General features: G+C 45.1%; 1 protein-coding gene across 1 annotated transcript in view; it reads right to left on the reverse strand.

The window, feature by feature from the left end:
• sos2 (son of sevenless homolog 2 (Drosophila)) overlaps nucleotides 1-12,665 on the reverse strand; it is a 28,231-nt gene that overhangs the window by 3,016 nt on the left and 12,550 nt on the right. Inside the window, exons 8-23 of the mRNA XM_086048652.1 lie at nucleotides 10,282-10,380; nucleotides 9,871-9,998; nucleotides 8,068-8,723; nucleotides 7,323-7,404; nucleotides 7,132-7,254; nucleotides 6,631-6,743; nucleotides 5,661-5,883; nucleotides 5,461-5,580; nucleotides 5,228-5,390; nucleotides 4,081-4,198; nucleotides 3,829-4,001; nucleotides 3,289-3,405; nucleotides 2,171-2,435; nucleotides 2,042-2,083; nucleotides 1,070-1,173; nucleotides 1-517 (exon numbers count right to left, since the gene is read on the reverse strand). The exon at nucleotides 1-517 is cut by the window's left edge and continues 3,016 nt beyond it. Coding sequence (XP_085904778.1) covers nucleotides 23-517; nucleotides 1,070-1,173; nucleotides 2,042-2,083; nucleotides 2,171-2,435; nucleotides 3,289-3,405; nucleotides 3,829-4,001; nucleotides 4,081-4,198; nucleotides 5,228-5,390; nucleotides 5,461-5,580; nucleotides 5,661-5,883; nucleotides 6,631-6,743; nucleotides 7,132-7,254; nucleotides 7,323-7,404; nucleotides 8,068-8,723; nucleotides 9,871-9,998; nucleotides 10,282-10,380 — 3,021 coding nt within the window. The 3' untranslated portion in view covers nucleotides 1-22. The remainder of the gene's footprint in view (nucleotides 518-1,069; nucleotides 1,174-2,041; nucleotides 2,084-2,170; nucleotides 2,436-3,288; nucleotides 3,406-3,828; nucleotides 4,002-4,080; nucleotides 4,199-5,227; nucleotides 5,391-5,460; nucleotides 5,581-5,660; nucleotides 5,884-6,630; nucleotides 6,744-7,131; nucleotides 7,255-7,322; nucleotides 7,405-8,067; nucleotides 8,724-9,870; nucleotides 9,999-10,281; nucleotides 10,381-12,665) is intronic.

The following is a 12,665-nucleotide window of genomic DNA, read 5'->3' on the forward strand; positions in this document are numbered from 1 at the left end:
AGGGTTGGCGAAGAAGGCGCGGCTACGAGTCCCCCGAGGCGCTGTTTTCCACCAGCGAGAGGCCGTGCAGCAGCTCGCGCTTGTACGTCTTTGGCGGTAGCTTGGGCAACTGCGGGCTGGAGTTGTGGCGGGGGGGCACAGGCGGGGCGGCGATGACGGGGGCCGGTAGCGGACACAGGCTGTTCTGGCTGGCGCTGAGCGGGCAGCTCCGGCGGGGGACGCGCGGCGAGGGCGTGCCGGGCGGCGTGTTGGGCGAAGCGGGCGAGCTGCCGAAGTCCCAGTGGTAGCGGCCCACCGGCGAGGGCTGCAGGTTGAGCGGGTAGTTGATGAAGATCTCCGGGGGCCGCTGGGGCACGGGCGGCGGCGTGTCGGGGAGGGGGTCCCGGGGGGGTGGCGGCGGAGGGCTGGGCAGGGGGCCGTCCAGGGGCCCGTTGTAGCCCGGCGTCCGTGGCTGCGTCCTGGGCAGGGGCGGGGGCAGACGCGGGGGGATGGCGGGGGGGCTGTCCGACCGAGAGCTCTGATGACACACGGGCAAACAACACTTGGTTTAGTTGAGTTTACCCCCCCCCCCCCCACCATTGACTTAATTGTATAAACTTTTAACATTTTTGTCAAAAGCCTTTTTTTTTTTTTATGATTTATTATTCCTCAGAGTTGTCTGAATAACATTTTTTTACTCATTTTCAATATACATTTTAGTATCTAATTGTCAAACTTTTGTCCAAAAAAATTCTTGAATAAGTCTAAATTATGTATGGCGTTTTAAATAGACTTATTGAGTCATTTATTTTTTCAATTTGTTTAAATAACAAATAAATGTTTGATTAAATGTTAGCAACATTTTTGTCAAACATTTTAGTACAGCAATGATTTAAAATTTGAGAAAGTCCAAGTAAAATTTTCATCCACTCACATTTTTTAAATTATTCTTGAATATTTTTTTTGGGGGGGGGCTGAAAAACTTGTGCTGCACATTTCACTTCCCATTTATCGTCAATATAGTGAAAAAGAGTGGAAATGTGAACATTCGCGTCGCAAATCCGTTTACAGTGTGCACTCCAAGTCTCACCTTGCTTTCCGACATGGTGTCCTTCCTTCGAGGCGGGAGTGGCGGAGGTTTGAGGAGCTCCTCCCCCAACTGGTGGAGGCTGCCGCATGACACCGACTGGAACCCTGACAGCAAAAAAAAAAAAAAAAAAAAAGATGAACTTCTGCCAAGCAATCTCACAAAATATGAAAAGTTTAATATATATCCAGCTGCTATGGATTTTTTTTTTTTTTTTTTTACGGCCAGTGTCGATATTAGGCAGAATAAAATTCCAAAACATGATTTTAAAAAAAAACAAAAACATCCCTTAGCACTCACAACAATAACAATATGAATTACTGGCATGATATTTGACTGTTTTATAATACTTTGGCCATTAGTATTTAATTTTAAAATCGAGCGAAAAATCGTCAATCTTTGGATTTTTTTTTCTGTGTGCGTGTGTGGGGGGGCTGGATGGTTTGATGGGGTGGTTTGTGAACGCTATTATCTTTGTCTTACGGTGTAATGTGTTAAAAAAATATGATCAAAAAGTTGCAGCAGACATCTAGACAATATGAAAAATCACAGTAGTCATAGTAGAAGGCAACATGAAAAGTAGCATCAAATTTTGCAATACTAATAGCAGCACTAGTAGCCAATGTGCAAAGTATGAAGTGTTGCATAGAAGTTGTAGTAGTAAATCTGAACAGTAGTATGACGTTGCACATATTTGCAGGACATGCAAGGAAAAGTAGTATGTAGTTCTAAAAGTAGATGTAGTATGCATTTCTGCATCATAAGACTATGAAAAGTAGTATCAAGTTACATGTAGTAATAGTCCTAGCAGCAGTAGTAGTAGACAATATGAATAGTAGGATAAAGCAAGAAACCCCACATAATAGTAGGGAGGCAATTTGAAAAGCAGAGTTGTAGTAGTTAATCCCACAAGTAGTAGGATTTTCCGCAGCGTAGCAAAAGCCAGCGTTCCGATTGTGGTGACTCAAAACTCACTTGAAGGCGGCAGGAGAACCGGAGCAAAAATGGAGTTGGAACCTGCAAGATTCCAAAAGGGAGAGATCAGATGGACTCACGGCGGAATCCAAAACAATCCCCCGAATTCCACGCGGGCCTCCAACGCACCGCCGTAGGAACTGCTGAGGTCGTGCTCCATGAAGACCGAGCTGAGGTCCGAGGAGGCCGACTGCGGCGGCGTGGGCGTGTTGGGGGACGTGGGCACCGAGGCCGACGCCGGCGTCTCGGTGTCCGTCTCGGCGATGCTGCGGAAGGTGATCTTGTGCGCCGGCTCCCTCTCCAGGGGCACCGGGTGGCCCTTCAGGGTGCCAGAGGTAGACGTTCGCACGGGCCGGATCCCCGGCGATTTCAGCGTATAGGCCGTCTTTCTGGGCTGAGAGCGGGAGGAGACCGCATATTAACCCTTACAGGCTTTGCCGTTACAAATTGCCTGCACAGCGGAAGCTCGATTTAACGGACTTGGAAACAACTGGACGCCAGATTTCAAAAGAGAGAAAAGTGCAGTGCACTCAAAACACCCCTTTGCACAGTCGCTTTCTAAATCTGTTGCCGCGAGAATCGGCCACAATATGGCCGGTCACGAGTTTAAAATGCGTGTCGCTGTGGCGGCCATGTTGGCAGGGGCAACTTTCCCATCGAAAGCAATCCATGTATATATGTGGCGGCCATATTAGCAGGTGTGACTGTCCCACAAAGGTATTGAAAAAGATGGATATTAGCTTAGCATGATGTGTCCTAGCTAGCTATTCATATATATGGCTAGTTTTCACTCAGGTGCTAGTTGTGTACATGCCTGAAGAATATTACATTTTTGGGTAAAGTACATAATTGAATTTTGGTAAAGCCCTTTTTTATGGAATACAATCATAACATTTTTTTTAATGTAACATGGCTTCATGACTGTTTACATTCTTTAAAGTGGAAGTCAACGCAAACATTTTTTTTCCAAGAATATGTTCTATGCAAGCCCACTAGTTGAAACAGGGCGTTCTGATAAATATTGCGTTTGTCGAGTAAGTTAATCCACTCGTTTTTAGCTATCTCTGGGGGCGGCCATTTTGTCTTCTGTCGACTGAAAAATGACATCACAACTGCTCACAACGACCATTCACGGCTCAACTTTCAGGGTGAAAGAATGACACTGAGGGTATTTTTTTTTGGGGGCCGTCAAATGTGTTCCTATCGGTATGATATAAGGTTAGAAAGATGTTGGCAAAGTGGCTTACGAATCGAGGCGCTTGTCTGCAGTTCCTGGGCTCGATCTCCATGGACGTGTTGAACAAGTAGTCGGAAAACTCCTTTTCGCTCCTGTTTCCCATCGGGTTCAGGTTCTCAAAGAACCGCTGAGGATTCAAAACAAGTACGTCAACGCCTACATTTCAAGAAACAGGTTTCTTTACATAAATTGTTTGTAGTTAATTGAGTATATTGTAAAAAAAAAAATAATAATAATGATAATAATAGTAATAATAAGTGGACCTTGAAAATATAATTTCACATTAAAATATTGCAAAAGTGGGGGAATCTCTATTAGATCATTTTTCAAAACTGTTCATCCCCTAATAGGAGCGGACAAATCGAAAGGTTTCAAGAACATTTTCTTCGATACATTTTGGCTAAGTAGTATGAGTTTCTGGAGAATAGCAGCGCACAATATGAACAGTTGTACTCGATACGATAAGTAGCGTAAAGTTCTGCATAGTAATCATAATACACGATATGAAATCGTCTGCATTTTAGTGGCCGATGTGGCCTTGAGCACCCACCCGGATGTCATGCTCCACTTTAAGGCAGTACGGCTGGTTCTGGTACTGCTGGATCTCGCCGGTGATCTCCGCCACTTTTCTCCGCTTGCTGAAGTTGATCAGCTCCTTGCCGTGGCGTTTCAGGAAGTCCGGGTTGCCTTCCTCCGTCTTCAGGATGTTGGTCAGGTAGTTCCCTGTGGAGGTGGCGGCGGGGGGCACGTTCAAGCTAAAAGTGGACAAAAATGCGAACGGGGAGGCTGGCGGCGGACGTACCGAAGAAAGGCACGCACGGCGGGTTGATGGACTTGAGTTTGGCTAAGTACTTCTTGAAATGGTCTTGACTCAGTTCCACAGCCTCCTCCAGGATCTTTTTCTTTCTCTCTGGTATGGCCTGCACACGCACAGGCACAGGCACGCACAGTCAAATTGAGGCCGTCTTTGGGGACGTAAAAAATACAACAGGGGCGACTTTCTTTTGTGGAAATATGGTAAGCATCTCATCTACTTATTGATTTTGGAGCAAAATCACAATTTCGGACAATGCCACATCGTGATCGCCAATCAGAAGCGGCATCCTACTTGCGGACAGATCAGCTGGCTAAAACCGCTCGCCTCCATGGTGGAAAACAAGCTAGGCTTTAACAAGTCGTGCTATCGCTAAAGGCGGACGAGGAACAGCAGCGAGGAGAAGACGATTGGACAAGCTAATGCTAATCGCTCAACTAATGCGAAACGCAGAGTCACGAAAGAGCGGAGCAGTGCTGGGAAAGTTCATTTCCTATGCGATCTAGTTCAAAGTTCAGGTCACCAATTTTTAAATGAACGAGTTCAGTTCATAATTTCACATGTTTAACAATGCTCACCCATATATACGGTATAAATATATATGTATATAAAATGTAACAATATGTTGCTGTGAGCCATTACTCTCAAAAAAATGTGAATTTCACCAGTGTTGACATCCACATTTAGTCCACACTAGTAGACGGTTGCAACTTTCACTCCACAAAATCAGAAATACAATGAATAAGTATCTAGAAAATAAAATAAGACAACATTCTCTACATTAAAAAAAATAAAAATAAAAACAAATAAAAAAAACAGCGCAGACCGGCATGGTTTTGTTGTGCTTTTGTGCTGGTGACAACAGAAACGAACGAATCGGTTATGGCGGACGTCAAGAGCTGCCATAAATGGTCAAAAGGAAATATTGACAATATCAGCAATGTTATTTACGTTTGTGAGCCCTATTTTGCACCATAGAGTTTTAAGAGACAAACAATTTATTTACTTTTTTTTAAATATATATCTGTGCGTCCCGCCACCAAACACCTACGGTCGGACGCCATTTGAGAAGCTGCTAGCATTGGAGGAAACAGTCTTTTGAGCAAATAGGGCGCGCGTCGACAGCATTGGTCACCTCGTAGGTGTGGTCCAGGCGGTAGACGGGGGCGGAGTTGATGGCGCTGACCACCTCCAGCACGCCGTTGAAGTTGTTGAGCTCCTGAAAGACCTGCAGAATCTCAATCACGCGCATCCACACCGCCACGCGCTCCTCCAGGTTCATGGTCTCCACGATGCACCTGCCGCACATTTTGCACACTTAATTGGCGCCGCGCCACCAAGACCAACGGCCGCCGCCGCGACGCTCACTTCTCGAACCACAGCGTGAGGTTGGTGGTGTGTCGGATCATCCGGAGCAAGTTGGGCGAGTTCTTCTCTTTGTCCTCTTTGGTCCACACGCTTCCCACCAGCTCAGACGGACGCACGGCTCTGCGCACGCCGGGCGGGCGTTAGCGACCGCTTTCGGGGCACCCCGACCACACCCCCCCTCCCACCGGCCGCCGACTCACCTGTAGAGCTCGGACTCCAGCAGGGTCAGCTGCCGGGCGATCTCGATGGGGTGCAGGGTCATGAGATCGAAGGAGTCCACCTGGCCGGCGCGGCAGATGTGCCACTCGATGGGCGGGGGCGGGGACTCGAAGGTGATGTTGTGGCTCACGCCGTTTGACTGCGTCTGCAGCTTGCGCCGGATGATCTTGTTGATGGACTCCACCCACTTCCGCATGGACTTGCCTTCGGTCACAAGCGGCGGCACGGTGACGGAGGTTCATTGAAAGGGGAAATGTTATGGACAAGTGACTTTTTCGTAGCTGACTGAAACCGGTGGATATTAGGCCGTTCAAAATAATAATGGGCAGTTTTCCATCCTCTTGTGTCCATTAAGACTGTAAATATGTGTATATAGCTAATATAATAATAATAATAATGATATAGATTCATATTCGTGCTTGGAATGTATAAGTGTGTTGACATGCGAGAAAGGTGTCACTGGTTTTTATTTTGAACCAATCACTTCATGGCAAAGAAAATAAAGGAGTGGAAGAAACTCATTCACTGCCATTGACGTATTTATTCGTCTTTTCATAGTCCAGCCATTCAATCCCAGGAATTGAATTATATTTTTTTTCTATTTTTTTTCTTCAAACGTTATGGTAAAAGAGTGCCTGAAAATGTCTGGCAGTGAATGAGTTAAACGGCATCATGCAAAAATCACATTTTGCCACTAACTTCATTCATGTACTGCATATGGAAATCATGCATAAGGCCTAAATCTAATTCCACCAGTCCATGCTTTTTTTGCAGGTTTTTGGTCTTGAAAATTCATTTGACACCTTTGTAATTCATATCTTTGTTGTTATTGATTTTTTTTGTTCCTGCCAAATGGCATCGGCCTAAAAAAAAAAAAATCATGAGTCGCTAGGACTAAGAAACTTGGGAACTGATTTATTATTATGTCCCCTTTAAAGCAGGAAGCCTGACCTCGCAGTTGGATTTTGCTCGTGATGTATTCCTCCAAGCGAGTCCTCAGCTCGGGGTCGTTTTCAAAGTCGTAGAAATGATGCTCCACCCACTGGCGGAAAACGTTCAGAACCCTGCGGAGCAGAGACAGCAGAACTGATCTGACCGATTAGCCCAAAAAATATCCTCACGACCAATCGTTGGTGTATTCTATCGTGTTTCAGAGCCGGCGCTTCAGAGGCTCCCTGTCGCTCCTTAGAAGGAAATAGTTAGACACAAAAGTGCTTTTAGGGTAAGCCCGTAAAATAACAGAAGTAGAATAAAAACGATTCCTCAGAAGCATCTTGATTGGTTTTAATTCCACAGGCTCTGATGTATTTACTAAAATAGTGAATGTGCTCATTTTTAATTATATGACCCAATTTCCTTCAAGTGCCGTAGTAATTCGAAATGCATGCGGATCCTTCAATTGTTTCCCATGTTGTAAATGTCTGCGTCTTCTTTCTTGAACCATTTTCTCACCGGAGCTGGACCGGCTGCACGTATTCCTTGCGGAACCTCTGGAGCTCAGCCGCCATAGGCTGGTCGCCGTTCCACAGGGCCTGCCGGTCCTCCTCGGTGGGCTCCGGCTCTGGGATTTCGATCCTGAACAGAGGCGGCGATGGAGTTGGGTTTCAATGTGGCCGCGGCAACAACAACGGGGAAGAGAGTACCTGTCGATCAGCAGCGTCAGAAGCTCCTGAGGCTTGCAGAAGGATCGGTACGTGGTCAAAAAAGTGCGCACAAAGTTTGGATCTAAAAGAAACAAAAGGATTTAGGCGACGCCCAATTAAAAAACGTCCTCTCTCGCACATCATTTTGTTGTTGTTGTTATTTTCATTATTTGTTTTTACATTTCACACTCAAACGCTTGCGCTGTCATTCATACGTATGAGGTTTAAGAGAAAAAAAAAAAATTCCATCTGTTGCTGAGCCTAACACTAACCTCAAATATCACTAATTACATATTATATGACTGTTATTTTACTATTATTATTATTGATGTGCTAGAGAAAAAAACGAGGGGAGATTCGGATTCAGCGTAAAAATATGCCGAAGGGTTTACTTGCATCTATGATTAAAAAAATGGAGTAAAAAAAATTGTTGAGCAGTGTTATGAGCATGAGATAATACGCATTACGGACACCGAGATTCGTTTGAGCTTGGTGGAGGTTATCCCTCTGCTGAATGACACTTGTTTGGCCGCTGTTAATCACTCGCAACAGGCGCTACTGCCACCGACTGGACTGGAGTAGAAATGCATCACCCAGCAAGTCGTTTTTCTTTCCACCCAACAAGTCATGCAGACTTGTCAATAAGTTTGCGGCCTTGGCGAGGGTCTGCTTTTGCTTCCGTTTTTTTTCTGTATCACACATGTACATCACCGTGTCCGTTTTAAGGCGTGCCGGCATAGCTTACCAGCATACATGTGGTAGGTGAGCCTCTCTATGAGTTTGACCACAGTGCCCGCCTTGATGATGGGGATGCCCGTTTTGCTCTGCACCTTGTCCTCAAACATGATGTTCTCCTCCGAGTCCTGCACGGCGAAGCGGTAAACCTCAGGCGAGGGCAGCCGCAGCGGGTGCGCCTGCTCCTCGTGCTGCAGCACCGTGTCCAGCATGCGGTCCAGCGTGGAGCGGTACTGCAGCGTCACCAGCGCCGCCATCCACGCCGCCTTCTCCTCGGCGGTGCGCGCGCAGAAGACGGCGCAGTTCTCGTCCTTGCCCATCAGCTCGAAGGCGTGCCGCAGCTCCGGCGAGTCCTCGCGGTCCACGATGCGCACCTTGCGCAGCACAAACTTCTCCTTCAGGCGGTACTCGGCGCCGCTGCCGGAGCCGGGCAGCCGGGAGCTCTGGTTGGCCTTGCAGCTGATCATGAGGCCGTCGAAGAGAAAGTTGTGGCGCTCGTGCTTGGCGCCGGCGCGCAGCAGCGGGCCCTCCAGGATGAACTCGCTGCAGCACTGGCCGATGTCCTTGCCCTCCCAGCCGTCGATGCTCTTTTGGATCTCGTTCATGCGCTTGATGGCCAGCTGTTTACTGCGAACCTGACGACTGTACAGGCGGTACATGGGCTCGCTGCGCGGGTCAGAAAGGGCGCAGGTCAGAAGATGAGACGTTCAAAATAATAGAAAAAAAAAAAAAAACGTGTAAAAGAATGAAGCCCAAAAGCCCCATTTATGCGGCCTGTAAAAGTTGGCATGTTCACGTTTAACAAAAAAAAAAGGAAATTCTGCAATAACAGAGCCAGGGTGCGAATTTTAACTTTCACTTTTCTAGCGGTGCAACAATTAATCGACAGCTAATTGTTTATCAAATTAATTTGTTGCATATTTTGATCACCCATTAATTGACCTTTCTAATTTAAAAATGTCAAAATCCTTGAAATTTCAGCCTCTCAACAGTAAACATTTTGTTCAAAATAAGACATTTGCAAACAGCGGCTTTTACTTTGGAATACACTGATTTACATTTTGCCAATTTTCTGATTTGTTACAGACCGAATCGGGAACTGAAGCATGTTTGTGCCTTTTCTGCATTTCGGATTTCATATGATGTTCTGTATTTGAATAAAGGAATGGAAATTAAAACAGGTTTTTACAAAAATATCATCAATTAAATCAACAAAATAATCAACAGATGAACCGATTATTAAAACAATCATTAGTTGCAGCCCTACAATGTTTCTCACCCTGATGTGTGGAAAGCAGTCACACCGAAAGCGGATATTTGTCATACTTTAAAAACTTTGGAGCCGAGCTATACGACTAAAGCTGAACAATTAATCATATATTAATTCTAATTTACATCGCAGTGTAGTAGAATGCAAATTTGAGCGAGAGAAAAAAAAACAACAACAACCGCTACTCTTCGCTCAGTCGGTCGGCTTTATTTATTTCTTTTTTTTTTTAAACATGATATTGTTTATTGTAAAACAGATTAATTTATCGCTTGTGTTTCTTAAAAAATACATTAGGGATTTTGATTTAAAAAAAAAAAAAAAAAAAAAAATCGCATATTTAATCGCAATCACAATATTGAGGGAAATATCCTCGCAGTTAGATTATTTATCAAATTGTTCAGCCCTATAAACTACTCCCAAAAAGTTCGTCTGACTAAATCCATACCCTTATCCTCATCCTCACCAAAACTGCACAGGGCAGCCCCCCCCCCCCCCTCCCACACACACACAAATGGTCATGTTTTTCTGTGCGAGTGTACATACCCGGGTTTTCGCCGCGGCTGCTGCTTGGCGTAGATGCGCTCCACGCTGCACTGGAGGTTGAGCAGCGCCGTGATGGCCTGCTTCAGACACTCCCTGTCATCCTGGTCTTCACTGCGCTCCTGAAGTTGCTGCACAGCGGACGCGGGAGGGGCGGAATATATTGTATTAGATTTTTTTTTTTTTTTTTTTAAACGCCACACTTCTGTGCTAAAGTTGCATATCGTCGCTGTCATGTGAAAAACACTCATCTCCGTTGTTTGTTTTCATTTTCTTATTTTCACATGAATCGTGTTTCCGCGTCACAGACATCGCATGAAAGTGAAATTTTTTTTTTAAAGTTTCCAAAATTGGAGATAAGCGCTTTTCACAGGACAGCGACGATATTCCCAAATGTATGACAAACAGGCGCACCTGCAGGAGCTCAAAGTAGTGCATGCAGTGGTACACAGGCACCATCATCAGCTGCGGAAGGACGTACTGGACGGCCTCTTTGAAGCCTTCTGCTACGGACTGCAAGAACAGAACATTTAACGTCATGATTAGACTTGCACAGAAGCAGGGAAACGTTATGTAATCAAGGGTCGTATTTCTTTCTTTTTTTTTTTTTTTTAAAAGGAGAAGGGACTCTTGATAATTGTTACCCTAATAAGTCCTTTTTGATTTACAGTCACAGGCTCCGACATTAATGGTGGCCCGATGGCCCGTAGCCAATGCGTGATGTCGGGCCACCTGAAGTTCACTGAGTTTCATCAATAAACATGAGGAAATCAACACATTATTCCTCCATTTTTTCAATTTTTTTTTTTTACGATTTATCCACTTAAATTATCAATCAGATGTGCATTTCCCCCCCCCCCACATTCGACCCCATTCAATGATGGATCATGCGCTACGTCTTCGCTTTCTGGCCACTGAGTCTACACGCTTTACTATTTCATCCACAGGTGGGCCTCCATATATAATTATTAGTGCTGTCAAGCGATTACATTCTTTAATCTAATTAATCGCAAAATTGTCCGTAATTGATCGCGATTAATCATAATAATAATCGTATTTTTCAACTAGTTTTTTTTTTTTTTTTTTTTACGAAGCTTGGAACCGTATTTACTTGAGTAAAATCTGTGAATTCATGTGGAAAAAAATTAAAAGTATATATTGAGTCAAAGACTTTCTTTGATCCTTGAATACGATTCTGTTCCTGTAAAACACAACAGTTGAACAATACACCAAAGACGTACGACTTATATGGTATTTGAATTCAACTTTGCAAAGTGCAGAAATTATTTGGGATGTCTCCATTGAGCCGCCAAACAACTTTTTAAAGTGAAACTACGTAAAGGTCCGTCTTTGCGACAGCGACTCTACGTTTGGCTGCACAGTGAGCAAAGGTCAGCTGCCACAGCAAATAAATAGAACGGAGTTAATTCTTTTTTAGTGCACTATAAAATTCTAATCTCCATAGTTAATGCTTTAACTTTGACAGCTGTAGTAATTATACATTTTGTTCCGTATTGTTTTTCAACACTGGGGAGTGGTGTGGAATTTTTTTTTTTTTTTTTTTTAAGCGGTTGCCTTGATTGCCCACTGATGCTTTTCTCATGTACATTTTGGCCACGGAAACTACATGCCTACGTATATAATTAGGAATTTCATTAAGTATTATTGGTCGTATCTTGTATTTTGGCTTGGTCCTTTAAAAAAAAAAAATTCCCCCCCCCCAAAAAAAAACACACTGTCATTTCTTCCTCCGGCAAACACAAACATGTCCACTCCCATCCTGATATTTTACAACTTCTAAAGAAGCTCGAACGCGAGATAGCTGGTATGTGTTTGGACTTGTCCCGCCTGCGTCTGCTTCATTTTCATTTCATTCATGTGCGGGTTGCACATGATACTGAATCATCCCCCGACCAAAACCGAGAAGACTTACAGTATGTTTCACGTTTCGAGAGGCCGACATACGGCAGGGCGGGGGAGGGAGGGGCAGTAACCGGAGAAGAGGCGACCATAGCGGCATCCATTTAAATCTCCTCTTCCCCCTGATGGGAGCTGGACAATCAATATGTCAGTCTGCTCGGCAGCGCTGGTGTCCCGAAAACGGACCAGCGGTCTCATCCTAGCCGTGCCAGGGGATGAAATGACCTAAATCACGATTGTCTGTTATCTATGAATCAACCAAAAATATACGCAAGCTAATGATGGTTACAGTGCGTAAGAGCAGCCGGCATGATATGCTGCAATTTCCATATGATCCGATTCGTCAATAAGTCGCAACGACTAATCGGTGTCTAGCAAGGCAGCGGTTTGTGGCAGCCCCAACTGTGAACATGTGAGACTATTATCACAATATTGCAATGCCGTCCCCCTGATGGGAATCGCCGGAAGTGTCCGTGCTGCGACTGTTTAAAACGGTTGCATGCGAACCAGAGGTGGACGTTACTTTGGTGTCAAGCCTCGTGGGATCCGGCTGCGGCCTCCGAGCACGATTCAGTGCTATTCTTGCGAGGAATGTCCAAAAAAAACAATGCGGCGGCGGTGAATAAACCGTACACAGGACGCCCGATACGTCGGGAAAATCCTGGCGGGGAGGAATTCCACCAGGCGGGCCCGGTCCGGTCCGGCCCGGCTTCAAAGCACCACAGGAACAAATAGACCGAGTGACCTGACTTTTACCTCAGTCCAAAAAGTATTATTATTGTCTTTTTCAGGGTGTTTATTCAGGGAGTGGTTCATAAACGGTTTATTTTGGAAAAACATGCAGCGAGCCTTAAGGCCAGATTGAAAGGAAGACAGTC

The sequence above is a fragment of the Filicampus tigris genome, chromosome 13 (genome assembly GCF_054856515.1).
Source record: "Filicampus tigris isolate MCC_2025a chromosome 13, RoL_Ftig_1.0, whole genome shotgun sequence".
Taxonomy (NCBI): Eukaryota; Metazoa; Chordata; class Actinopteri; order Syngnathiformes; family Syngnathidae; genus Filicampus; species Filicampus tigris.